A 26,917-nucleotide genomic window follows, 5' to 3' on the forward strand; every position below is an offset into this window, starting at 1 on the left:
CCTAATATTTATTTCAACCTGCTTCATCCCTTCCAATCTTCTCAATGTTTTATAAAACAAGTTAAAAATTTTACATTTTATAATTCATCTAGAAATGACCACACCACAAAGATTCTAGAATTTTGAAGGAAAGAGCCAAAGAAAAGGGTATGTGAAAATAAAGTTTCCTCAGTGAGATAAGGCATTTAAACATGAACTTCACATAGTCACTTTATAATTGACAGCAAAAGACTCCGCACACTGGATTCCTTTCTCCCAGTAATGAAGTCATCTTCGCTTCCACATGTGAAAGGCAGGAATAACCGCCCATCTCTAATTTCCACATGAGCATGTTTTGCAAAAATATAATGCTCTGGGTAAAATCAACAGAGTACCTTGGAATCAAAAGTCCATGAAAAACACATAATTGCCCAAAAAGTTAGGCTAATGTGGTGTACCAAGTCTGGAAGTGATTAAGGGCAAAACACTTCTAATTAATAGCTTCATTAATAGCTAAGGTTTTGAAAACTAATGCTGCATTAAAAATTAGTCTTTGTGGGGCGCCTGGGTGGCGCAGTCGGTTAAGCGTCCGACTTCAGCCAGGTCACGATCTCGCGGTCCGGGAGTTCGAGCCCCGCGTCAGGCTCCGAGCCATCAGCCCAGAGCCTGACGCCTGTTTCCGATTCTGTGTCTCTCTCTCTCTCTCTCTCTCTCTCTGCCCCTCACCGTTTCATGCTCTGTCTCTCTCTGTCCCAAAAATAAATAAACGTTGAAAAAAAAAATTTAAAAAAAAAATTAGTCTTTGCATTTTCATATTCAAGATAAAAGAGTTCTCTAAGTTTATCAACCCATTAACTTATAAACGCTGCATTAGCTGCACATTAAATGGAAAACAATGAATCATTACAGAGGAGTTCTGTAGATGGCACGCTATAATTTATGTTGTGAACCATGCATGCTAAGGTTGAATCAGACAAGGTCCCAATCAGAAATTTTAAATAAATTACTTTCTGGATAATAGGAAAAAGTGACTGCTTATCACCAGTAAGAAGGCAGTGGGCCTACCGCTGTCGGTAGCACTTTCCTTGAAAATGACAGAACAACCCAAAAGTCAGTTTCTATTAAAAATGGAAAATCATGTCACCTGGTCACTCTTTTACGATCCTAGATACTCACTAGCCATTGCTCAAAATACACCTTACAACAAGAATGAAGATTATTAAAAATAATATCAAACAGATTCCACTTTCATTCAGAGAAATAAAAGACCTCAGGGACCCCCATCATTAGAAAATAGCAGGAGATAAAAGGAGACCAGTAGAAAATACACAACCTCAAAAGGGGACGAGGTACTGCCCAAGAGCATCTTTCCAGGCAAGGCTGTCAGCAATGTGAAATACAAGTACGAACCCCAGGCACTAATATACGATACCACTAAAGGGCAAGCAGCTTGATATTTAAAAGTCAGAAAGGGAGCTAAGAGTATAGAAATAAAAATCTCCTGGAAGGTGTGTCAGGAAGGCAGCCACGTAAGCAAATGTGCAATAACTTACGTGCAAGGATCTAGATAATCCTAGGCATAAAACACATTGTTCAGAGACTGAAAAATCTGTTGACCAAAGTATTTTCTGCCAATACAGTGGTGAGGACCACACCTCACTTCTGCCACCACGGTACAGGACTGTCATAAATTACTCATTAGCTATATTTTCCTTAAAATCATTTGTCTCTTGTCCAGTTGTTAATTTGGGTTCTAGCTTAGGCCATTTACTTTAATAATCTGGTGCTTTTCTATAGGACAGCAGAGTTGATACTTCACTATTCATTAGGTTGACCCAGGTGAAACTGAAAATATTTTATCGCCTCTGACTTCAAGAACGGCAACTTCATGTGATACAAACGAACACTTCGTACTTCACGGTCCTTAGGATCACTACACCAGCAACACACGCATTTAAAGAGAATAATCACGGGGCGCCTGGGTGGCGCAGTCGGTTAAGCGTCCGACTTCAACCAGGTCATGATCTCGCGGTCCGTGAGTTCGAGCCCCGCGTCAGGCTCTGGGCTGATGGCTCGGAGCCCGGAGCCTGTTTCTGATTCTGTGTCTCCCTCTCTCTCTGCCCCTCCCCCGTTCATGCTCTGTCTCTCTCTGTCCCAACAATACATTAAAAAAAAAAAAAAAAAAAAAAAAAGAGAGAGAATAATCACATGAGGCTTCCATTTCTGTGCACTTGAGTGACTACATATATAAGATTTAAGGGTGCATTAAATATGAAAGGCAGTAACTTTTCAACCTTTCACATCTATTACCAAAGCACATTATATAAATATATATACATACGTGTCCTATATATAAATGTCCACAAAGGCAAATTCTACCTTCCAGTTACCAAAATTAACTTGAGTGACAACCTATAAGCTCAGTGTAATGATTTCTGGGCAATGAAACAGCTTGAATGGCAGTGCATAGAACTATATACTACTGCTATACCTGAGGAGTGGCCACATCAATATTTTAGGACTCTTGCTACTGCCCAGAACTCTTCTCTTTCCCAGAAGCAGAGCGGCCTGCTCCACTCAAGCCAACTGCTGTAGGAAAGCTTTGGGAGGTCACAGAACCGGCACTGGAGACGTTCTGAGCAGACTGCTCTGTGATGTGATGGCTGGTCAGGCAAAGCAGAATTTTAAACGAGCTTGGGCTTAATACATTACATCCTCTTGGCCCGAAATTCTTTTCCTGTGCTTACAAGTCTGAAGAATTCTTCATTTGCCAATTGTATTCCCCCACCCCCCCCTTAAACTGTTCAACATGAAAACACTAGTAAATCCCCTGCTTGCCATTTTTATTCTTTCTTAACTCACAGAATGCTGTCCCAGTGAACGGACAACTGCAGCCAAAATGGATGGCAATGCAACAATTTACAACATATAATGGAACGGGACTGCCTTTTCTATTTTGGAGAAAATACATTGTAATGTCCACTGGGTCTGAGGATAAGAGATTATAGGAACCATTTCTTCAGTCTGATAAAGTACCTAGTAGCAGGCCCAGAAATCCATAGCAATTAAAAGGCAAATAAAAGTTAAATATAGAATTTGTACATCTATTGTACATTATAATCAAAGATCTGATCTTGTTAGCAAATCATTAATTATTCCTTATCACTAACATCCCTGTGAAGTAGTAGGTAAACGATGGGACATTACTAGGCCATTGAAATGCAAATTTGAGGCAACAGTTACCAACCATCATTTATTTATCTGTAAATGCAAAATGGGGTTAGTTGTGCCTGGCACCCACAGGCAGGATTCAGGTTTGGGAGGCCTGGTCTGGTTCATCTTGTTTTAAACCCCCTCCTTTCAGCACTATGAGACTACATTGCCTGGAGGTCTATACGGCTATGATAAGGGTCCGCCTCAGAAAGAAGAAACAAAATAAAGAACAATTTCTTTGTTGGTCTCCCAGAACTTATAACACTACAACTCAGTTAAAAATATTTATAGAGGACATGATTAGCTCATTATAAAGGACCAAGTAAAGACTGAAATTTTAGTAATTTGACAGTTCTGACTTATGAGACCGTAGCTTAGAATTATAACGATAAATGATTTCTTCTGGGCCAGTTTTCAATTTGTAGTATCTCAGCTAAAAATCCACGGTTTTCCCCTGCTACTTTGTAATACTGGAGCTGGGCTCTGCAGGTATCTCCTTTGCCAGCCAGTGGAAAATGTTAAGGTTGTCAATGGAGGTTAACAGAGTGATTCTGCAAGAGTAGAGACACTTCCCTCCCGGTGAAAATGGCAGACTGCTCCTTCCGAGCTACCCCCATCCCTCCAGCAACTTCAGGACAGGTTCCAAGCTGCCCCTCACCTCCCCTACCTGCGCTGCACCACCCCCCCTGCCAACCCCCAAGGCTACAGCAGGCCACTTCTCCCCAAGCCCATTGGCAAGTTTCTCCACTTCTCACAGGCTAGATGCTTCCCTCTTTGAAGAAGTCCAATCTCAGAGAAGAGTCCTTAGTTCCTTCGGTATCTATCTTACCTCACCTCAGATGAAGTAGTAGCTACTCTTTTACTTCCTCTAGTACTTTACCCCTTTCTACCAGGAAGCAATTCTTTATCATTTCCCTGTTCAGATAACTGATGTGGTTTCTGTCTCCTGACTGACACACCTTCCCCATCTCCCTTCCAGAATGACCAGAAATCAACACCATATAATTTCCATGGGCAGCCTTTCCTTAGTGTAGGTTTAAGGAACACAATTCATTGTACAGGCTCGAGCAGAACTTGTAAATGTAAAACAAAAGATGCCTTAAAATTTTCAGAAATTTAGGCCCATACCTTAGAAGCACACCATTGTATCTCTAATATAAAACTTTAAAAACTTTATCGAGAACTGCATGAAACATCTTTTTCTTTTTTTCCTATGACTAGCAATAAACAAAATTCAGAGTATGGAAATATTTACTCTGATATTTTCTTTCACGTTAATTTCATGTACTACCCTAGGGAAAAACACATCTGGCTAAAACACTGAATTGTAGGTAAGAAGTACTGAGATTTCACAGACATGGAATAAAACTGAATGTTGAAAAATCTGCTTTGCCTTCCAAAGCCTACATATTAATACAATGAAATATGCTAAGAATTTCTAATCATTATGCTTTTGTTTTTAAATCTATAAATAAAATCGTACTAAACTTTCTACCCCAGGGTTGCATAACACACTCAGAAACCTTGGAGGGAGGGATATGGAAAAGGAAAGCCACAGAAAAACAGAATTGCTATTTCTAATTGTGAACATCCTCAGCTACTTTGAAATTGCAGTATTACTTATACTACTATGAAATATAAATCTATCTTTATCCTACCATCTCGGAAGAAGAGCTTTTTAAAAACGTCCTATTCTGAAATAATTTTAGACTTGTACAAATGATGCATAAATAGGAAAGAGAATTCATATAGATCCTTTACCCAGCTTTCTCTAATGTCAACTCACATAACCATTATGTGATTATCAAAACTAGGAAGTTAATACTGGTAGACCACTACTGACTAAACTACAGACCTTAACTGAATTTTGCTCACGTCCTTTTCCTGTTCGAGTACCCACGTCAGGATCTCACGTTGTATCTCACTGTCATGTCTCTGTAGCCTCCGGCAATCTATGACCGGTCCTTACGCTTGACTTTCATGCCTTGGGCACTTTTGATGAAAATTGGTCATTTTGGAGATTGTCTCTTTGTCGAGGTTTTTCTGATCTTTTCTCACAATTACATTGAGGCTACGCATTTTTGGCCATAATACCACATAAGTGATACTGACTCCTTCTCAGTGTATCATATCAGGGTGAGTATTTCACTACTGACAATGTTAACTTTGATCACTTGGTTATGGTAACCAATTACAGTGGAGTTCCAATTTCCCTTTGTTATTGATAAATATCTTGAGAGGAGATAGTTTAAGCCTGTGTTAATATACTGCTTTTAGCATCTACTAGTGGATTTTGTCTACAACAATTATTACTGTGGTCTTTGCCTAATGCAGATTTAGTATTTCCTTATTGCTTCTATATTTATCAATTAAAATTCCTCTGCAAGAGTTGTCTCTTTTCCTTTCTTGATAGAGTTAATTAGTGTGGACTCATGGGTATTTATTTTCTTCTAGGGGTTATAATTCCATAAAATATATCATTTATTTTGTTGCTGAAATTATTCCACTTTTGGCTATCGAAAGCACCTTCAGGTTGGCTCCCGTGTCCTTATGACATCTATTTTAAGCCCTTCTTTAAGCCCTTCCTTAAGCCCTTCCCCCATCTATTTTAAGCCCTTCCTTAATTTTTGACATTATAGATGTTCCAGGTTCAACTTGTTTCCCTGCCTCAGTCCTGGATTCAACCACTTCTCCAAGGAGTCCTGGATTGTTTTATTAAACAGTCGTATTTAAAATCAATTTCTGAGCTCTGAGTAGGCACACATTGTTACTGGGATGTCACAGCCCTTAGGCCCTTTCAGTGACCACAGCTAGGAAATATATGACCGCATACTAACCAACATATACACACATATCTATACTTGTATATCTGTCTTCATGCATACTAAAAAACCATGACTTCAACTGATAGCTCAAAATTCATTCTAGTATTTTCCCATACTGGTAACTGGGAAAGCCACTTTTATTACCTCCCGTCACTGTGATTCTAGACCCCTGAATACATATTATTGACTACCAAACTGAATGAAAATATATGCATGTATATTCCTTATTTTTTTCGTTCAACAACATGAAAATAAAGACTAAAGATCTGACTACATAAAAATTTTAAATGTCTACCACAAAGAATCAGAAAATGCAAATACAAAACAATAAGCTGAAAAGATGTTTGTATATAGATCTATTTTAAAAGTACCAATAGTACCAAAGTAAAGAACTTGGTATAAAAAATAACACGGAGGACAAAGATGGAGGTGGGCAAAATGGGTAAAAGGTCAAAATGTACAAAATCCCAGCTATAAAATAAATAAGTTCTGGGGATGTGATGTACTGCATGGGGACTATTGTTAATATTACTGTATTGCATATTTGAAAGTTGCTGAGAGTAGATTTTAAAAGTTCTCAACACAAGGAAAAGAATAATCTAATAATTGTGTATGGTGACGCATTCATTAGACTCACTGTGGTGATGAGATTATCCAATCGTTATGTTGTATGCCTGAAACTAATATGTTACATATCCATCATATCTCAGTTAAAAAAAAAAAGAAAAAACCACCACAGAACAAGCAATTCATAGATGAACTAAAAAATGGTAAACACAACACAAGAAAACCAACCTAAAATGTTTAAAATGCAAATTAAAGTAACAACAGGTATCGTTTATCAACCACATAGGCAGACAAGAAAAATAGTATAGTCAAAGCTGGAAACAAATTACAATTATGATGTTTGGAGGCATGACCCTCTTAAAGTTCAACTGTTTGGGATTTTTCTGAACTTATTAAACCTGTAAATTTATGTCTTTCAGAAAATTTGGGAAAGTTTCAATATTCTTCAAATATTTTTTCTGACTCATTCTGTTTCCTCTTCTTCTGAGTCTCCTGAAAGTCTCTGTGAGACCTTTAGAAACTAAAGAATAGTGCTGAGGAGGAACTGAAGAAGGTATAAATAGTGCCTATTCACACACTGGAAGACAAAATTGTTAACATGTCAACTCTCCCCAAAATTCATCTATAGATTATAGTCAATTCCAATCAAAATCCCAACAGGCTTTTGGCTCATTTATTTTTTTATTTAAAAAAGTTTATTTGAGAGAGGGAGAGAGAAAGAACCATCAGGGGAGGGACAGGAAGAGGGGGATTGAGGATCCAAAGCAGGGTCTGCGTTGACAGCAGAGTGCCTGATGTGGGGCTTGAACTCATAAACCCCGAGATCACAACCAGAGCTGAAGTCGAACACTTAACTTACTGAGCCATCCAGGCGGTCCTATTTATTTTTTAAAAATGCTTATTTATTTTGCAAGAGAGAGAGAGTGCTCATGCAAGAATGGGGGAAGGGCAGAGAGAGAGAGAGAGAGAGAGAGAGAGAGAGAGAGAGAGAGAGAGACAGAGGCAGAGGGAGAGAGGGAGAGAGAGAATCCCAAGCAAGCTTCACACTGACATCGCAGAGCCTGACACAGGGCTCGATCCCACCAACTGTGAGATCATGACCTGAGCCAAACTCAAGAGTCAGACACTTAACCATCTGAGTGACCTAGGTGCCCCATTTTTTGCTTTTTTAGACAAACTAACAAATAGATCCCAAAATTTTTGTCAAACCACAAATGACTTAGAATAGACAAAATAAGTTAACAACAGAAGAACTCAAAGGGAGAAACTATCTGATTTCAGTACTTACTCTAAAGCTAAAGCCATCAAGACAATGTGGTAGGAGTGAATAAACAGGGATTAATGACAAGAGGACAGAGGATCTAGAAACAGACCCAGACATCTAAGATCAACTGATTTTCAAAAAAGGCAATTTAATGGCAGCAAAAAAGAAAAATGCTTTCAACAGATGTTGCTCGAACAAGTGAATTTCTGTACCTATATTAAATGCAAAAGCTAAAGCTCCCAGAAAAAAACACGGGGGAAGATTTTTTGAGACTCTGAGGTAGGCAAGTATTTCTTAGAATACAAAAAGCATGAACTATAAAATAACCGATAAACTGTACTTCATTGAAATCAGAGAACTGTGTTATTTGAAACACATTGTCAAGGTAACCAAGAAGCAATCCACAAAATAGGAGGCGATTACTCTTCCCACAGGTGGAAAGGTTTCTCTAGAATAAGTGAAGAGTAGACTCACGGGATAGTACACCCAACTGTTTTCGAAAGCTTAAACCAATTACACTCCACAGCAAGTATAATAAACATTCTATTTGCTCCAAATCCTCATCACAATTTGATAGTCACACTGTAAGCTTTCAGTTTGGTAGATGAGAAGTGATAGTTCATTTTGCTTTTAATTTGCAGTTACCTGATTACAAGACATAGTTTCTTTTCATAGGTTTCTTAGCCACTCTTATTCCCTGTGAAGTGCTTTTTCAATCTTTATGCATTTTTCTTTTCTGCATTTATTTTTCCGTTTTTTCTTTTTCCCAAACATAAATGTGTTTAAGAATCTTTTGTCAGTTATCTGTGCTCTAAAGACCTTTCCCTCTGTGGCTTTACTTTTCAGTTTTTTAAAGATATTTCTGACTATAGAAGTTTGTAATTTTAATGTAGTTCAATTATTCATCTTTTTTATTGTTTGGTTAGCTTTTCTGTTACCTGTTTACAGAATATTTCTCATTCCGAGGTCATGTTTTCCCATATCATCTCTTTTTTTTTTTTTTTTTTCCAACGTTTATTTATTTTTGGGACAGAGAGAGACAGAGCATGAACGGGGGAGGGGCAGAGAGAGAGGGAGACACAGAATCGGAAACAGGCTCCAGGCTCTGGGCCATCAGCCCAGAGCCCGACGCGGGGCTCGAACTCCCGGACCGCGAGATTGTGACCTGGCTGAAGTCGGACGCTCAACCGACTGCGCCCCCCAGGCGCCCCCCACATCATCTCTTTAAAGTATTATGCTTCTGGCATTCATATTTAAGTCTTTAAATCCATATACTTTTTTGTGGGTTTTGTTTTGTTAGGGGGGTTAGCTACAATGGCATTAGGTATCCCATTTTATTTTTCTCCCTGTGGTAACTATACCAGTTATCAAAAATTCTATCCTTTATTTCACTGATCCATAATTCTAGATCTGTATAGAATCAAATTCCTATGTCTGTTTAGAAGCATTTCTGTGCTGTCTATTGTGTTCTATAGAGAAGTCTGTTGGTCTGTTTTGCACCAAAATAAGACTATATTAATTACTATAAATTTATAATAACTTTTGATATAAGGTAAAGAAAATCTCTCTTTGTTCTTTAGAAGTGTCATGGCTTTTATTAACTCACTGCTCTGTCCCATAAACTTGAGAATCAGCTTGTCAAGTTTAATAATGAAAACAACAAAGATCATGGGGGTGTTTTGTTTGGAATGGCACTGAATTTATAAAAATTGACATTCTAATTATATGGGGTACTCCACGCCATAAAGTGTCTATCTCCCTATTTACTTAGGTCTTTAAAAAATGCTTTTTGATAAAATTAAAAAAAAAATTTTTGTGTAAAAATCTTGCATATTCTTTACGTTTATATCTGAGTATTTTATATTTTCACAGTACTTCAAAGGTTGGCTTTTTAAATAATTATATACTTCAAAGGATTACAAATGAGGATTAAGAGAGTTAATATTTGCAAAATGCCTAAAACAGTGACAGGTATATATTACATGTTTATTAACGAAAACAAAATAAGTCAAATATTCTATTGATCTCTGGTAAGTTAATTTTAGGATAATTTTGACTAGTTATTAAAACCATGATGTTGGGGGCACCTGGGTGGCTCAGTTGGTTGAGCATCCAATTTTTGATTTTGGCTCAAGTCACGATCTCACGGTTCATGGGATTTCACTAACAGCATGGAGTCTGTTTGGAATTTTCTCTCTCTCTCTCAAAATAAATAAACTTAAAAAAAAAAAAGGAATGATGTTGAGATTTTTTATTGTATTTCTGTGAGATTCACATATGAATTTGGGAATAACTAAGACATTGACCACATGGAATCATCCATCAAAGAACTACATGCCTTTTTATTTACTCAAATTTTATTTCCCTCAGTAAAATACTATAATTTCCTCCATATTTCTTAAATTTATTCTTAGCTACAGGGCTTCCTATGGATGTCATAATCATTGAGGTTTTAATATTTATTTTAAAATATAAAAATCTATCATTTTAATTACACGACTATCCATTCAGTATAAAAATTATTTTATTTTATTATTATTTTTTTATTGTTTATTTATTTTTGAGAGAGAGACAGAGTGTGAGCAGGGGAGGGGCAGAGAGAGAGAGGGAGACACAGAATCTGAAACAGGCTGCTGAGCTGTCAGCACGGAACTCGATGCAGGGCTTGAACTCACAAACTGTGAGATCAAGACCCGAGCCAAAGTTGGACGCTTTAAAAACTGCAGTCAGATGCTTAACCGACTGAGCCACACAGGTGCCCTTAAAATAATTATTTTAAACAAGTATTTCTAGTAAATTTGTCTTATCCTCTAAGTCTTTTGATTATTGGGTAAGTTGGGTATTTTTTGGCATCCACATTCTTTCTATAGTAAAATGCTGACAATGTGTTTGTTTTTAAACTGGGTTGTCCAGGTTTTTTCCTCCTCGTTTTTAGGGTCTTGCTGATTTGAAGGGTCTTTCAAAAAATCATCATTTTCTACATTTTCTATTTTGTTCACCAGTAGATAGAAAAGCTCCTGATTCTTGAGTGTCTTGCTGACTAGCCACGTGGATACCCTTGAGTATATTATCCACCTTTGGTTTTAAGAGCCTTAATACCACGTCTACCATGAAAAAGCTAGCATAAGGGGGGGCAGCATAGAAGCTGGAAGGCTTGGCATTAAACGGGTGAGAAATGAAGGTAGCCAACCAGAGTGATAACAGTAAAGGTGGTAAGAGGTAGCTGAATTTTTTTATGTATCTTGAAGGCAGAGTCAGTAAGATGTCCTGATGGATCTGATGTTTGTCTATCTGTTTTGTAGAGTCTAGCCTTATCTTTGACAGTTTCCCTTTGTAGACACAGTGTGATGCCAAACTTCAACTTCTAAAGCACACAAAAATCAGTGCTTACTGTCCTTTAAGTAGCGTTGAGAGCCCAGGCAGCCACCAACCACCTCTAAGGAGCCCCAGGGCTCTGCGGAACAGAATTTGAAAACCCAAGGTTTAAGGAAGGAACTTATACAAGCATCCAGGTCCTCTAGTGGCCTGGGTGGCATTAAGAAGTTCACCAGCATTTGCTGTACGATCACGGAAGACAGAGGTAGAGCAGTAACACATAGACCTGGGCATCTGACCATTGCACAGAGTCCTAGAAATTAGGTTTTCTAAGGACATGGAAGGCAATCTACAAACAAGTTCACAAAATGTGTCCGTTCACTTCTTACTGGAAGTCTTTTTAGGAGACCTACCAAAAGTTTTGCAGCTTTTGTGTATGTGTATTCTTAAAGTAATCTCTACGGCTCTATGCCCAATGTGGGGCTCAAGCTCATGACCCTGAGATAAGAGTCACGTGTTCTACTGAGCCAGCCAGTTGCCCCAAGTTCTGCAGCTTTTGAAGGGATTAGACTAGCTGTTCTCTATTGTCCGTTTCGGATATAAAATTGTTTGAACTTACAGAATTAAATATATTAACTATGGTGACACTGGAGCACACATAGATGAAGACACACAAATAAGAAAAAACCATTCTACAGTGCTATCAGAAAACTTCAGATCAAGGTTCTTTAAAAACTAGAAATAGGAATGTCCTTTGCAAAAAGAAAAAAAAAGGGGGGGGGGTTGCTACTGGCACTACAATGCTAAGACTTGTCACTGAATCACCTACTCAGGCAGCTCAGTGACAAGAAATAAAGGAAAGTAAAAATTGAAATCAAAATTGAAAACTGAATTAAGGATATTAATATATACGTTAGATGGACGGGAGAGTCTTATGCCAATGTCGCATCACATTCTAGACCAAAACACTGTTATAATGCCTCCGTACTCTATTGTAAGGATACAGATCTCAACCTACTACAGATGTTACGTACAGCTACTGAAATACATTCAACGTAACACATGTCCACAGAGCTTGATATATGTAGAGAATTAATTTTAAAGAGATGACTATAGCCTGGTAAGTTGATATGAGGTACCCATAAGGAAGATGACAGAAAAATACTTTAAAGATGCCCGGCTTCAAACACAGGGCATAACTGTGGGCTACTGGAGCCTATAGAAACAGACAGAAAAATTGGTATAGAGCAATCAAAACAAGATAGCCACGTTCACATGGCAGCAATAAACACTAGCACTCTACAGTATTAAATAATAATACAGTAATAATTTCATAGAACTCTGTGATTTTTATAGAAGTGGTCTTGGAAATAACCTTGCCCAACTTACTTGTTCTATGGAAAAGGACTCTAAAACAAAGTAATAAATTAACAAAAAACCAACTGCAAACTGAAGTTATTTTTGGACAACAGGGATGGGATTACATCAGCAAACAGGGTCTATAATGCAAGTGTCAGGTCTCAGTTAAAAATGATAAAGCTGTTATAGGAGATAAATTATTTACAAGTGAAAACAAAGGAGTAGTGAAAATTTCCATTTGATCTGAGCTTAGTTTGTTGATGTGGTTAAAATCGGAAACAAAGTCATAAACATATAGAAATTTATCCCATTATAAATAAATTACAAGCATACACAGTGTTTTATTTAAACATTTATATATAATAATGTGGCCATAGAAAAGTATCTTTTCGTATAAATCCTCTAGGAACTAATGGGCTTTACCACAAATAGAATCAGCATGTGTTGCAGAAAAGAATTTCCTCGGCTTTGGGGGTAAAATACATCTGGGTTCAAATCCCTTACAAGACAGATAATTCAAAGGAAGTTATTTTTTTGTAACAGTTCTCTCATATAGAAAATGTTGACACTAATACCTATCTTATAAGGGTCATTATTTTTAATGTTTATGTATTTATTTTTGAGAGAGAAAGAGAGGGCATGCGAGCAGAGAAGGGGAGACCGGGGGGTGGGGGCAGAGAGAGAGAGTGAGAGAGAGGGAGGAAGGCAGAAAATCCTAAGCAGGCTCCCCACAGAGCCCGACACAGCTCGAGCCCATGACCTCAAGATCATGACCTGAGCGGAAATCTAGAGTCAGACACTTAACCAACTGAGCCACCCAGGTGTCCCTATCTCATAAGGTTCTTAAGACAACTTTTTAGGGTAGTAATATACACTCTAAATGTCCTAGCAAACAGCTCTTAAAAGGAGCTGTTTCCTTTCCTTAGTCTTCTATGAACATCTCTAGTAACATTAAAATACTAACGTTCAGCTAACACTTAAGTGCCAGGCACTTACCAAGTGCTTTATGTATACTAATTTACCTAATTCTCACAGTAACTTTGTGAGGTAGGTACTATTACTATCCCCATTTTTCAAGTTAAAGAAACTGAGCCACAAAGCACTTAAGGCCACACAGCTACTGAGTGGTAATGTCAAGATTTAACCCTGAGCAATCCAGAATAATAAAATCCCAATAAAAAAGCTGAGCTGCCTAAAGAATTAGGTCTGAGAGTGATATAACTGTCATTTATTCACTTAGATTAGTTCCCATTATCTCTTCCATTTTAAATGTAACAAAAAATTAGAGTACATACTGTGCATTAAGGTAGTTTAATGACTGGAACTACCATAGAACACTCAATTTAAAATAACTAAAGGATTCCACAGTCTACTGGATGCCTCTACTCTGACTACACACGAAAATTACCTGTGAAGTTTTAAAAATCACATAGGGGCGCCTGGGTGGCGCAGTCGGTTAAGCGTCCGACCTCAGCCAGGTCACGATCTCGCGGTCCAGGAGTTCGGGCCCCGCATCGGGTTCTGGGCTGATGGCTCAGAGCCTGGAGCCTGTTTCCGATTCTGTGTCTCCCTCTCTCTCTGCCCCTCCCCCGTTCATGCTCTGTCTCTCTCTGTCCCAAAAATAAATAAACGTTAAAAATCACATAGATACCCAAACCCCACGCCTGATTTTTCTGAATAAGAATGCCAGGGAAAGGCTCATTTGAAAACATTCCAGATTTTAGTGCATAGCCAGAGTGAAGAATTACTTTTCTTCTCTTTTTTTAAAAAATGTTTTATTTATTTTCCAGAGAGAGAGAGAGAGAGAGTACAAGCAGGGGAGGGGCAGAGGGAGAGGGAGACACAGAATCTGAAGCAGGTTCCAGGCTCTGAGCTGTCAGCACACAGCCTGACGCAGGCCTGAACCCACAAACCGTGAGATCATGACCTGAGCCGAAGTCGGTTGCTTAACCAACTGAGCCATCCAGGCGCCTTCTAAACACGGAAGGTGTATAGCAATGCAAGACAGATGGCATCTGGAACCAGGATGATTTTCTTTCCTCTTCTTTTTTTATTTACTTATTTTGACAGAGGGAGGGGGAGAGAGGGGAAGGGGGAAGAGACATGAAAGAGAGAGAGAGAGAGAATATGAGTGGGAGAGGAGCAGAGAGCCAGTATCCCAAGCAGGCTCCACACTTGCAGCGCAGAGCCCAACGCGGGGCTCGAACCCATGAACTACAGATCATGACCTGAGCTGAAACCAAGGGTCGGACACTTAACCAACGGGGCCACCCAGGTGCCCCCAAAGGGTGATTTTCAAAGGTAAAATTACAAATGAGAAGTGGTGGTAAAGACGATGAAACGCTGAGTCAGTGCAATGAGAAGAATGAGTGAATGAGGTGGCCCGCGGAGTAGGAAGACAGGAAAGCAGAATTAACCGCCAAGTGCCAGTAAGTCAGGGTTAGAAACACGAGGTAAAGCAACACAAAGGAAGTCTCCATGGCTACAGCCCTGCTCAGGGGCTGTCATCATACCATCTGATGACTTGTTTGCATACAGTGAAAATCTCCATTTTTGTTATGTTTATCCTTTTAAATGGCATGATGTGTTCCTCATCCTTGTGGCTACTTTCATTCGTAACTTGCAAGTACCACGAGTTTCGTTATTAATTGCAAGTCCGTGACTTTGTCCTAATCTTGCTGATAAAACATTTGAAATTTGACTTAACTTTCTTACCTTAAAATTTATGAAATAAATCCATTATAGAATCAACCTCAACCAATATCAACATATTCATTAAATAGACATTCTGGAGAAAAATCGTCAACAGTAGTAAATGACAACAAAATAAAATCAAACAGTACATAGTACCAGAAAATAAAAACTCTACATAAAAGTTTCATAAAATTAAAATATTCCTGAGGTAGTGTCTAACTGAGGCTGCCTTCCATTTGGTGGTGTGATAGCTGATCTAATCAATATGATTATAACTCTGTTGTTTTAAAAATTATAATAACAGATAAGCAATTTTTTCCAACAAACTCTTAAGAGTTCTTATCCATTTTTATTTTAATGACTTTCTTTTGAGAATTGAATGAAACTGTGGGTCCTTTTCCCAGAACAGACACAAAAATGCACACAAACACTGTGTTTTCCACATGTAACATCTGTGAGGTCATAAAAAACCTTGACCCGCTAAAGAACCTGGCATTCGGCATTACTGTATTGCTAAAGACCCACTGTGGGGAAAAATACTCATTTTCTCTAATCAAAATATTTCACACTATAGATGCAAGGCATTTCATAAGTATGGCGATGTGGATTTTGTATATGTTTATATCTCCAGGGAAGCAGCACATCCCCAAAGGATGAGTCAAGAGTTGTTCATATTTACAGGTGACCTGTTACTTGCTGACCTCCCCTTCTTATTTATAGCCACATTTCTGAAACTTACTTGCTTATAACACAAGACACCTATGTGAAATGGTGAAAATATACTGATTTAGGAATTTCGTTTGGAAGCATCTTTGAGCTTGCCGAGTAGACACCATGAGCAAAGCTCACCCTCCCGAGTTGAAATATTTATGGGCAAGAAATTATCATTGAAACTAAATGGTGGCAGACATGTCCATGGAATATGGCAGGGGTTCGATCCCTCTATGATAGATCAATTGTGATAGATCAATGTGTGGAGATGGCAACAGAATATTGGAATGGTGGTAATTCGAGGAAATAGTATCCTCATGTTAGAAGTCTTGGAAGGAGTATAAACAATGGGTGTGTTCTTGGAAGAAATCGACTGCTTCCACGTGCCCCGTCTCCCTAGCACCTATTTCACTACAATACAAAAATCAGGTCGTGCGTTTTCATGTTGAACTTTTTTGTTAAATAAACATTTTTTAATAGTCAAAAAAGAAAATATACTGATTTAAAGTTGCAAGATAGGTGTTCAGACTTAGCAGGATCTTAAAGCATTTAACCTACGCCCTTAATTTATTGTCTACACAAAGAAAAGTTAATCCAATTTCACAAAACTTTGGTGAGTCCTGGGCAAAGGTTCAGTTTCCTCCTCTATTTAGTGATAACAGTAATAGTACCCATTTGGAAGGATTATAAAGTTAAATAAGTTATTATATGTAAAGTACACAGCACAGAGTAAATGCTCAATAATCAGCTATTGGGAATGTGCTTCGTATCATGCTAGGTGTTGGACAAAACAGCTGTCTTGCAGGGTGATAAGCGATGTGTAAGCTGTTGAAGTAGAAAGCGTGTTCAACGGTAGCCCCTCTTTCCGTTTCTGTTGATAGAAAGAGGGAACTAGGGCACACATAAGTTAGTAACATGCCGAGTGGAAGCCCGGAGAGGCTATCCATCCCCTCACCTCCACAAGTGAAGAACTCACTCTGCCCCCAAGCTCTTGGGGTCAGTGGCTGACAAGTGTTGGTTGAGTCCCTCGGTAGGATTTGCGCTGACATGAAGAGAGCTGCAGCATCCAAGGTCACACCCCTCCCTAGGGCACTGTGGATCCAGTGACTGAAGGACACAGGGATATGAAGGCCAAGCCCTCTGCCCCAATTCAAGGACAGTTTGAAGGGCCATCCTGGTCCCAGAGTTCCCTGGGATGAGCTGAAGCTTCCTAAGCAACTGAAAAGCAATTCAACATCTCGCTCTGCCCAATCCTGTTTTTTTCACTCCCTAAAAGTATTGATCAGGAGAATACTCCTGCACACAAATCTGTCTCAGAGTCTGCTGCCTAGGGAAATGACTTATGCCACTTGCCCAAAGTCAAAAAGCTAATGAGAGATCAAAATGGGATTTACTACAGACGTGCCAGGATAATTCCACAATTATAAAATGAGCAAGAAGAGACGGGACCACATGAAAGAATGAACCAAAGACCTACAGGCAACATTATAAATACTACCCTAAAACGTCCTAATAATGTCTTTGTGGATCAAAATAAAAATGAAGAATGATCTCTGTTTGAGTTAGCTTTTTGGAATGAGACAGTGTCCATCCCTACACGAAATGGAAAAGGAGAAGGTGATGAAGGTGAATTTCCTGGGATGCTATTTCACTTCAGAAGGAGAGATTAACTGGACCAAAAGGGGCTTTAACGACAGAATAGTCCTGCCCTTTATTTTAAACAAGAGGAAACTGCAACCCAGATCAAGGGCACGAGGAAAGAGTGGCCTAATCTAGGCTTCTTAATTTCCAGAGTCCTTCAGCTTTGTCTTCAATACGCAATTTGGACATTTAATGTGAAGTGTAACTCCCACGAATGATTCAGGTATATTCAAATATAAGTATGAAATGCATTATAAAACTAAGCATGACTTTTGAATTTGGTGGCAGTGTCATTCTTCCCTCCTATCAATGTGGATAATTGGGATAATGATAAGTTTTCACAGAACAGAATGGCTTTTCAAGGAAGGTTAGAATTCACTATCTATACCTCTAGGTGCATTAGCAATTAAAGTTCATCAAATATTGTATCTTAATGGCCTTATCTCAAAATGAGGATAATAATGATTATCTCATTCAATAGGTTGCCATGAGGACTAAATATTTAATGGTTGCAATGCATTCTAAATGCCCCATAAACAAATAACATAGCAATACATATAGCAACTTCCAGCAGGTTAACATTACAACAGGTTATTATTATATATAACTGATCCAAAAAGAGCCCAAGAAAGACACAAGAACATTTAGACATCTGACTGTTTCCAATCATGGGAGCAAGATTTAAACTGATATTTTATAATTATTAAAATAGGGCAGCCATAATAAGTGAGGAAAATATTAAGGATATTTTACACATTTTAAACTGGTTCTAATAGGTACCTTTTCATTTATATATATATTTCTTGCTGGCTAGAAAGCTACTATTTCAATAAAATAATCAATAGTATTATTTGCTAAGAAGCATTATCTTTTGCTCTTCCCACACCTAGTCCTTTATTCAAAATGCTCGAGGAATAAACTTGACTCTAAAACACTTAAATAGTTTCAATGTTTGGGGGAATTTTATTTATCTTGCTTCGGAAAGTCGAGGTGGCATCATGCAAAAGTCCCTTCACGTAGCACATCCCAAGGTTTCCATCCTGTCAGAAATAGGCTTTGGGACTCCATGATGCGTCATTCACCTCCTTGTCTCCTAACAAACCCAAAGAGCAGAACACAGAGACCCTACTCTTCTTTTATCAATTACCAAGGCTTCTTTGAAAAATCTCTATTTCTATTCTACCACAGCTTTTTAAATTCCTGCTTTTCTCCTAACCTACTTCCTCTTTTTCTAGCTATAGTAGACACAATTTGCAAGTGAAATTATTACAGTTAAGAGAAAATACAGAAGCAATATCAGAATTTTGCATAAAGATAAATCGTGATTTGAAAGGGGATAACAGTACTAGTCTGGATAACTGAGATAATACGATGTAGACTAATCTGCCCAGCAACCAGCCAACAGCTTGGGTGGAATTAGTCAGCAACTCATTAATTTATGATGTTCCTACATTTATGTACAGATACTTCTAGTGAGCTATGTGAAAATTCCTGAGACAAAGCATTTGTGTTCATTTTCCTTGCAGGAAAATACAAAATAAGAAAGAATACGTTTAAGATATTGTACAAAACATGCTGAACTAAATCAACAGTCTTCATAATAAGTAACCCCTTGAAATGAAAGCATCATAAGACTTCTCAAGGAATAGATTTAAAAGCACAAATAGTTTTAAGATAGAGTCAGTTTAAAGGATTGATTTTTGGATGCTAAATATGCAAATGAACATGTTCCTTAAAACTGTGAGGGAGAAATTTTCTCTCTTTAAGGAAAAGAATCAAGGATGCAGGATTTCTGATTTTTCAAGGAAAGTCTGTCATGTATTTTTTTTAAATGGATATCAAATAGTTATGGTAAATATTCAATTGAATATATTGAATATATTTACAAGAACAGTATTTCATTTTTCAATGTCCATATTCACAATAGTCTCTAAATTACATCTTTTGCAAATGTTTAAACTTATCATTGAAAAGTTTTAGCTGTTAACATAGAACCGTACGAGCAACCAGACATTTCTTGATCCTCGCGAGAGAGATGGTGAGCAAAAGTTTGAAAACCAGCCAACTAAATCAGGCCAAAGTTTCATTAACCTCTAATATAGTCTAATGCCAAGATTCTAAGAAACTATATACACAAATCCTAGGGTGTCTGGAGTGACATAGAGAAGTAAGCCTAACACTAGGGCCTTTTGTAGAGTGGGAGATTTGAGCAGGGAATGTGCAGAACTTGGGAAAAGATAAAGCTACTAGGGGTGAGAGGGAGGGGCCCGCAGGCGGCAGGCCTTGGCAGGAGAGGGAGAGCCAGTGTGCACAGGTGGCAAATGCAAAGCGCATGGGTTTTCGGGTCACTAGACATTTGAGTTCAAGTTTAGATTTTACCACATTTTGGCTGAGCGACTTTGAAGAAGGCTTGATTTCTCTTTTAAAGTTCAAATGAGGGGAGAGAAAACTTTTTAAGTTAAAAAGTAACAGCACACGTTAGCCAGGTCAGTGGTTAAGCCCTCTGCATCTAGGAGCCATTAAACAGTAGCACTTTGCGTAATGGTCAACAGCACAAGCTCTGGACCCAACAGATTGTGCTGGAACAAAAACTGCCATTTCCTAGAGGTGTGATCTCAGCCAGGGTAAGTAAACCCCTCTGTGCCCAATTAGCCTTATGTGTAAAACAGAGATAACTGAAGTACCCACTTTATAGGGTTATTATGAAGATTAAGTGAGTTAATGTATGTAAAAGAGCTTAAAATCATGTTCAAAGAATTAGTTGCTTTATTACTGTTGGTGGTGGAACTGTTATCATTAATCTCTGATGCTCAATGTCAAATAGAGATCAGGAGGTTACCAACCACTAGTAAGTATTTGTTGTACCAGGAATCTAGAAAAAAAGGAGGGGGGTGGCATGCGGAGACAGGCAGCTAAATCTACAGGAGGGTTTTAATTATAAAAGCTACTAATATGGTTCCATGATTTCACAGCAAAGTATGTGACAATGATCCAGTGAAGTTTTCTGCTGTCATAACTAACAAAGCAACATAGCTCTTTCTCCCTTGCTTAAAAGCCAAAACCCCCCAAACACACTGCAATTTGTTCTATAAAGAATACCTTGTGATATATTCAGTAGGATTATATTTGGTCCTTACGATAACACGATTTGTTAGAAATTATTTCGCAATATGGTAGGTAAGGACCCTACCTAAAGGAGTTCCAACACCGGAGTACCAAAAGACATTACAAAATATCCTTACTTGTTATTAACATACACAGAACACAAGTTAGCAGGAGGACACAGGCCCTTTGAGCTCTCAATGTAATTAATCCACCCCCACTCCTGACTTTTCAAACCACATTCAGGACTTGTTGCATAGTTTTACAGAAATTGTTTTAGAAATTAGAAGTCGGGACTAAAATCTTGACCAAAATGTGAGAACACAAAGATCAGAAATGTGCTTTTTAAGAAAAGCATTTTTAAGACCATGGTTTAATTTTTTTTTTTAAAGTTTGGTAACTATAACCAAAGGGTAATGTGCCAAACAGATCATACTGCTTTCTAACTTCATGTCAGCATTCTGTTTGAGCTAAAACCCGGGATATATTCTGAGGTTCTGTTAACAAATAATGTGTACTGAAAGCAACAGATCAGCGTTAGGAATTTTAAAACTTACAAGTGTGTCTGGCCAGTGAGTAGTTGGATCCACCACTAGTCAAGCCAAATCCCTCAGGAATCTGGCTAGAGCTTCGCGGTCTGGTCAACAATTTGGGAGGTTCAATTTCAGCACCAAATTCAGCTCCTATGACTCCTAGTAAAACAATAGCAGTAGCTTGCTTCCGTCTTTCCTCATAAGATGTGGAAATCTTTTTCATTTGTGGGATACTTGATAAGCAACCTGAAAACCCAAACAGAAGTTAAAACACTATCAATACACAGAGACATATAATTAAAAAAAAAAAAAATTCAAGATTACTCCTTCAAGAAAGAACAGTCTTTTTACAAATGGCACTGAGATGTCCGGTTATCCACGTGCTAAAGAATGAATCTGGGCTTCCATTTCTCTCTATACAAAAAAATCAATTAAAAAAAATCAACTCAAAATAGGTTCACAGTACTAAATATAAGAGTTAAAATAAGAGAACTTGAAGAAGAATATAGATATACCTTTATGATGTGGGGGTAGGCAATGCTTTCTTAGATATGATACCAAAAGCACAAGTAATTTTAAAAGCTTCTTTAATTGCACTTCACCAGTATTACAAACCTTTGCACTTAAGAAGACAAAATCAACTGAGTAAAAAGACAACACACAGACTGAGAGAAAACACTGTCAATCAGATATCTATAAAAGATTTTATCTAGAATATATGAGAAACTCTTACATCTCAATAATAAAAAAGTACAACTTTTAGGGGCGCCTGGGTGGCGCAGTCGGTTAAGCGTCCGACTTCAGCCAGGTCACGATCTCGCGGTCCGTGAGTTCGAGCCCCGCGTCGGGCTCTGGGCTGATGGCTCAGAGCCTGGAGCCTGTTTCCGATTCTGTGTCTCCCTCTCTCTCTGCCCCTCCCCCGTTCATGCTCTGTCTCTCTCTGTCCCCCCAAAAATAAATAAACGTTGAAAAAAAATTAAAAAAAAAAAAGTACAACTTTTAAAATGGGTACACAATTGGAATAGATATTTCTCCAAAGATATATAAAGGGCCGGGATGCATATCAAAGAAGCTTAACATCACTGGTCATTAGGAAAATGCAAGTCAAAACTACGAGGAGATATCACTTCACATCCACTAGAAGGGTTGTGATAAAAAGGATTATAAAACGTGCTGTCGAGTATGGACGGAAAATGAGTATGCATTGCAGGTGGAAATGTAAAAAGGTTCGACTACTTTAGAAAATAGTTTGGCAGTTACTTGTCCAGTTTGGCTTTCTATTTCCTCTTGAGTAATTTCTGATAGCTTGTGGTTTTAAAGGAATTATCTATCTAACTTAAGTTTTTTAATTTATTAAAGTTATTTACAGTACTATCATGAAAATATTTCAGTTATATCATTGCTATGGATCCATTTAAATATTATTTCTGCCTTCTCTAATATTACTTTTCATGCCTTTCTTGATCAGTATTGCTAGAAATTTATATTTTACCAGACTTTCAAAAAATATTTCAGTTTTGATCTTATTATTCCGTTTCTTTCTATTTCACCAACTTCTGTTGTTATTTTTACTATTTCTCCTACTGTATGTTTTTTCTCTGTTCTCTTTGTTTCTAGGTTCTTTTTTAAGTAAACTCTATGCCCAACGTGGAGCTTGAACTCACAACCCCAAGATCAAGAGTGGCATGCTCTACCAACTGAGCCAGCCAGGAGCCCTTCTTTTGTTTCTAGGTTCTTAGGGTAAACACAACTCACTTATTTCCACAATCTTTTATTACAGTTAACAATGCCAGTCACAGAGTTAATATCTATTCTTCTTCTCCTTTAATAACAACTTTGATTTGAACTGAGTAGTAACCTACTCACATTCTTTCAGGGTCCTTTCAAGAACTGACAAAGCCATAGCCTCACTCCTGGCTTTAAGCTGTACTCATGATATATTTTAAGACCTCTTTAGCTCACAGGAGCCAAAAGCCCGCTTCTGGGAAGTAGCTAAGGGTATTAGCCCAGATCACTTCTGTTTTATTACTTGTCCACAAGGGTATCTATCTTTCTGGAGACTAGTTATGTCTCTTTGGTTTGCTGTTTGTATATTTTATCTCTCACAGCTATATATTTGGTACAGAGAAATTTAAAAAGTGAACTTCTGGAGACATCTTCATTGGAGGTCAGCCTTCTACTCTCTCTAGTCATCCATCCAGCCCCTTTTAATACTTCACTCTCTATATTACTTAAATCAATATAGAAAAGGGCCCTCAGAGCTCAGAACGCTAAGAAATTAGCAGCAGGGACCTCTGAGTGCTTTTAGATGTTTTATTTTGTCTCTTCATTCACTCTGTCATTCTATGCTAATTGAAGGTAAGGCAAGGGAATGACAATGGGAGAGGCTAAAGGGGTACCAAATCAAGACAGACTTGTGCATGGCAAGCTGAAGACTTTTAACTTTTGTTTAATGGAAAGCTATTGGAACAATTTTGCATAAGGTGGTGATATCAGATTTATTCACTGTTAGAAAGACCATGAGAGTGGCGATAGAAAGGTAGATTACGAGGTAAAACAAGACTGGTGTCCAGCAGAACTAAAAGAAGACTCATGCAACGATCAGGTGAAAAACAGTACCAGTGGTGGTAGAAATCCATTCATTCCATCAGTTACTCAGTCATTCAACATATAAGAATCGAAGGTCTGATGTATTCATGGTATTATACTGGAAGTGAACAGGGATAAGAAAAGCAAAATCCCTGTCCTCTTTGAACTTAAAGCCTACTAAATAAGAATTAGAAATAGGTTACAGAATCAATGAGAACACTATGAACTGAGAGAACAGTCTGTGTAAGAACCTCAAGCATGAAGTAATTTGTTGACTTCCAACTCAAAGACAGGTAATCAGGTTGGAAGCCTAAGAGCCAAGAGAAAGATAGAAAACAGGCAAGAGAGGCAGGCACGGGCTAGACCACAGATGGCACCATAGACCATATTCACATTTCAACCTTTATCCTATAAAAAGTGGGAAGATACTCAAGGTAAGATTTAAGCCACAGAGTAACATAATTAGATTTAGGGGATTAGAAGGATATTGTAGAAACCAAAGTGAGATTACGATTGGTTTGGTCTTGGGGCACCTGGGTGGCTCAGTCACTTGAGCATCAGACTTTGGCTCAGGTCATAATCTCAAGGTTCGTGGGTTCAAGCCCTGTGTCGACAGCATGGAGCCTGCTTGGAATTCTCTGTCTCCCTCTTTCTCACTGCCAGCCCCCACCCCACCCCGTGCATGCTCTCCCTCTCTAAAAAATAAAATGTTAAGAAAAAATTTTAAAAAAGATTGGTTTGGTCTTTGGGAAGTTGATAGAAACACTGCAAACTTTAGATGTCATGCCTTAAGTTCTTTTAAGAATCTAAATTAACTAATTATCAAAATTAATTTAAAAAATTAAAACAAAAAGTAACAAATTTAGTCAAAAACAGTAAGATTTTAAGCAAAAATTAACTAACACAAAAGTAAAAACAAAGAAATCCTTTTAAGATAAGTAGATATGGCTTCTCCAGAAGCTTAATAAAAACAAACAAAACACCTAGAGCACAAAGCTTTTAAGTAGAAATTTTAAATTGCATTTTTTTTAACTGTGCTCAAAGGCAGAATAGAAGTGGGCAAGCTGACCTGGGTGAGGCTAAGAAAAGGAAATGGTAGGATATTACAAAGAATTTAGTAGTTAGAAAGGAGTAATTCCATAAGAGAGTGGCATTAAAGTACTTACAAAAAAAAAAAAAAACACTAAGAAAACTAAAACGGAAACATCAAAGAGTGGTTACTATTTATTTGGAAAATAAAAGTTTGGTACAATGGAGTACCAAAAAAAAGATTCGTGGTTGCCACTATAGTCTCTAAGATTCTGCATGTCACAGCTTAATGTTTAAAAAAAGGAGGTGTTTGGGTGGCTCAGTGGGTTAAGTTTCTGACTTCAGCTCAGGTTATGATCTCAGGGATCATGTGTTTGAGCCCCAAACTGGGCTCTGGGCTCGCAGCTCTCAGCACAGAGCCTGCTTCAGATCCTCTGTCTCCCTCTCTCTCTCTGCCCCTCCCCTGCACATATTCTCTCTCTCTCTCTCTCTCTCTCTCTCTCTCTCTCTCTGTCAAAAATAAACATTAAAAAAAAGGTAGTTCTGAAAATTTGTCATTAGTTGTCATGTAGTATACAGAAAGACAAAATCCAGTATGAGTCCACAGAGAATACACTGATCTTTAAAAATATTCTAAATCTTCTATATAAAATTTTATTCATCTCCCTAATTCATTTTTTATAGTATAGTTAAGGATATTCCTCCAATGTTATAAAATTACTCCGTCACTTCTAAAGTCATAAATATTTCATGAATTCACATTTCTTATAAAAAGCCTCAATTAAAATGTTCAAAAATATTTAAGTAACATTCAGAAATATCTTCTGATACCATTCTATGTAACTCTCTCTCTTCGTGTTTTTTTCTGAGTTTATTAAAGGTACAGAAACATTAGTAAGAGTGTTAATGTGTACGTGCAATCAGAGATTCCAAGTATGCCACTGGTCTGTCATAGTTGTAATAACTGAAGTGGGGGAAAAACCTAAAAGGTTAGCCATACGAAGAAGAAACAAAATCAATAACCACTGCCTCTGTGTTTAGGAGGATGAAAATGAACCCAAATTCTAGAGAAAGTGATATGTAACAGTTTGATCATCTAGATATCAGAACGTGCATTTAAAGCCAACTTTATTTGAGTACAGGGACAGACATGGGAGTAAGAGCTCTGTGCAACTGCATCTAGATGCATGTAGTGTATATTTCACTATTTCCATAGCAGTCTTGAAACAGGAAGCAAATGAAGCTCCCCTCCCCCCACGACTCAGCAAGAGCATGCTCCATAACAATAGTTCAAAGGAAAGCTCTATTCTGCAGTTGCACTGATTGTTCTGTCAGCTGACCTCTGCAGAAGGGAATTGCTAACCGCTGCCTTGCTCCTTAGCTGACAAATGAATGATCGCAGCTCCATCTATTTTCACTATGGCTGCCTCTAGCCCAGGTGCTCAGACAGAGAGCCCGGTGTGACATCTTAGATCAAGATGAATTGGCACAAACTCCTGATCCAAGATTGTTTTATACCATTTAATTTAGTTTCTTCCCCTGCTTGGATGAGCACAGCTCTGGTTATGGATTTCTATTCTAATGTACTGAAGCAGGCCCTGAAAGAAGCCAATGAAGCAGCTGCTGGAGCAGGGGACTGCAGGGATACTGATCAATAGGCAAGGCATTGACCCCAGCCGTTCAGCCTCTGCAACGGCCACTGCTTGAAGGGGGAAGGGGGGCGGGGGGCAGAAGCACACATGGGCTGCTTCCAGTAGGAAATTAAACAACAGGGGCATTTGGAGAGCTCCGCCTCTAGCCCTGGTCCCCCACCTTCCCTCTGTTCCTTTTGTTTAATTACCTCAATCTTGTCTTAACTCCCACTTCTCGGGAAGGAATTAAGACTTTAGGGAAGTTTTAATAACGTACGTTAAAACAGCCATTTGTAAATTTTATCCTGAAGCTAATAGAAAGGATCATAACAGGTGCTCTCTGCTAAGTGGCCAAAATATGAAATCTTAATTAGCTGTCAAGTATATCACTTGGTGTAATTTAAAGTTCAGCATGTGCACAGGCTCATAAGAACACTGTCCAACTGGTTATTAATACTACTGATG

The 26,917-nt window shown here is 38.2% G+C and overlaps 1 protein-coding gene and 1 pseudogene across 8 annotated transcripts in view; one reads left to right on the top strand and one right to left on the bottom strand.

Annotated features, from left to right (window-relative positions):
* Positions 1–26,917, bottom strand: part of WDR7 (WD repeat domain 7) — a 354,164-nt gene that overhangs the window by 130,946 nt on the left and 196,301 nt on the right. For 7 of the 8 annotated variants that reach the window (XM_040478723.1, XM_040478724.1, XM_040478719.1 and 4 more), the window contains one exon: positions 21,228–21,449. The exons of the other annotated variant lie outside the window; for it this stretch is intronic. In XM_040478723.1, the coding sequence (XP_040334657.1) occupies positions 21,228–21,449 (222 nt within the window). The remainder of the gene's footprint in view (positions 1–21,227; positions 21,450–26,917) is intronic. 8 annotated transcript variants of the gene reach the window in all.
* LOC121032893 (small nuclear ribonucleoprotein G-like) lies at positions 14,777–16,781 on the top strand (annotated as a pseudogene).

The sequence above is a fragment of the Herpailurus yagouaroundi genome, unplaced genomic scaffold, assembly GCF_014898765.1.
Source record: "Herpailurus yagouaroundi ecotype Mexico unplaced genomic scaffold, PumYag 142, whole genome shotgun sequence".
Taxonomy (NCBI): domain Eukaryota; kingdom Metazoa; phylum Chordata; class Mammalia; order Carnivora; family Felidae; genus Herpailurus; species Herpailurus yagouaroundi.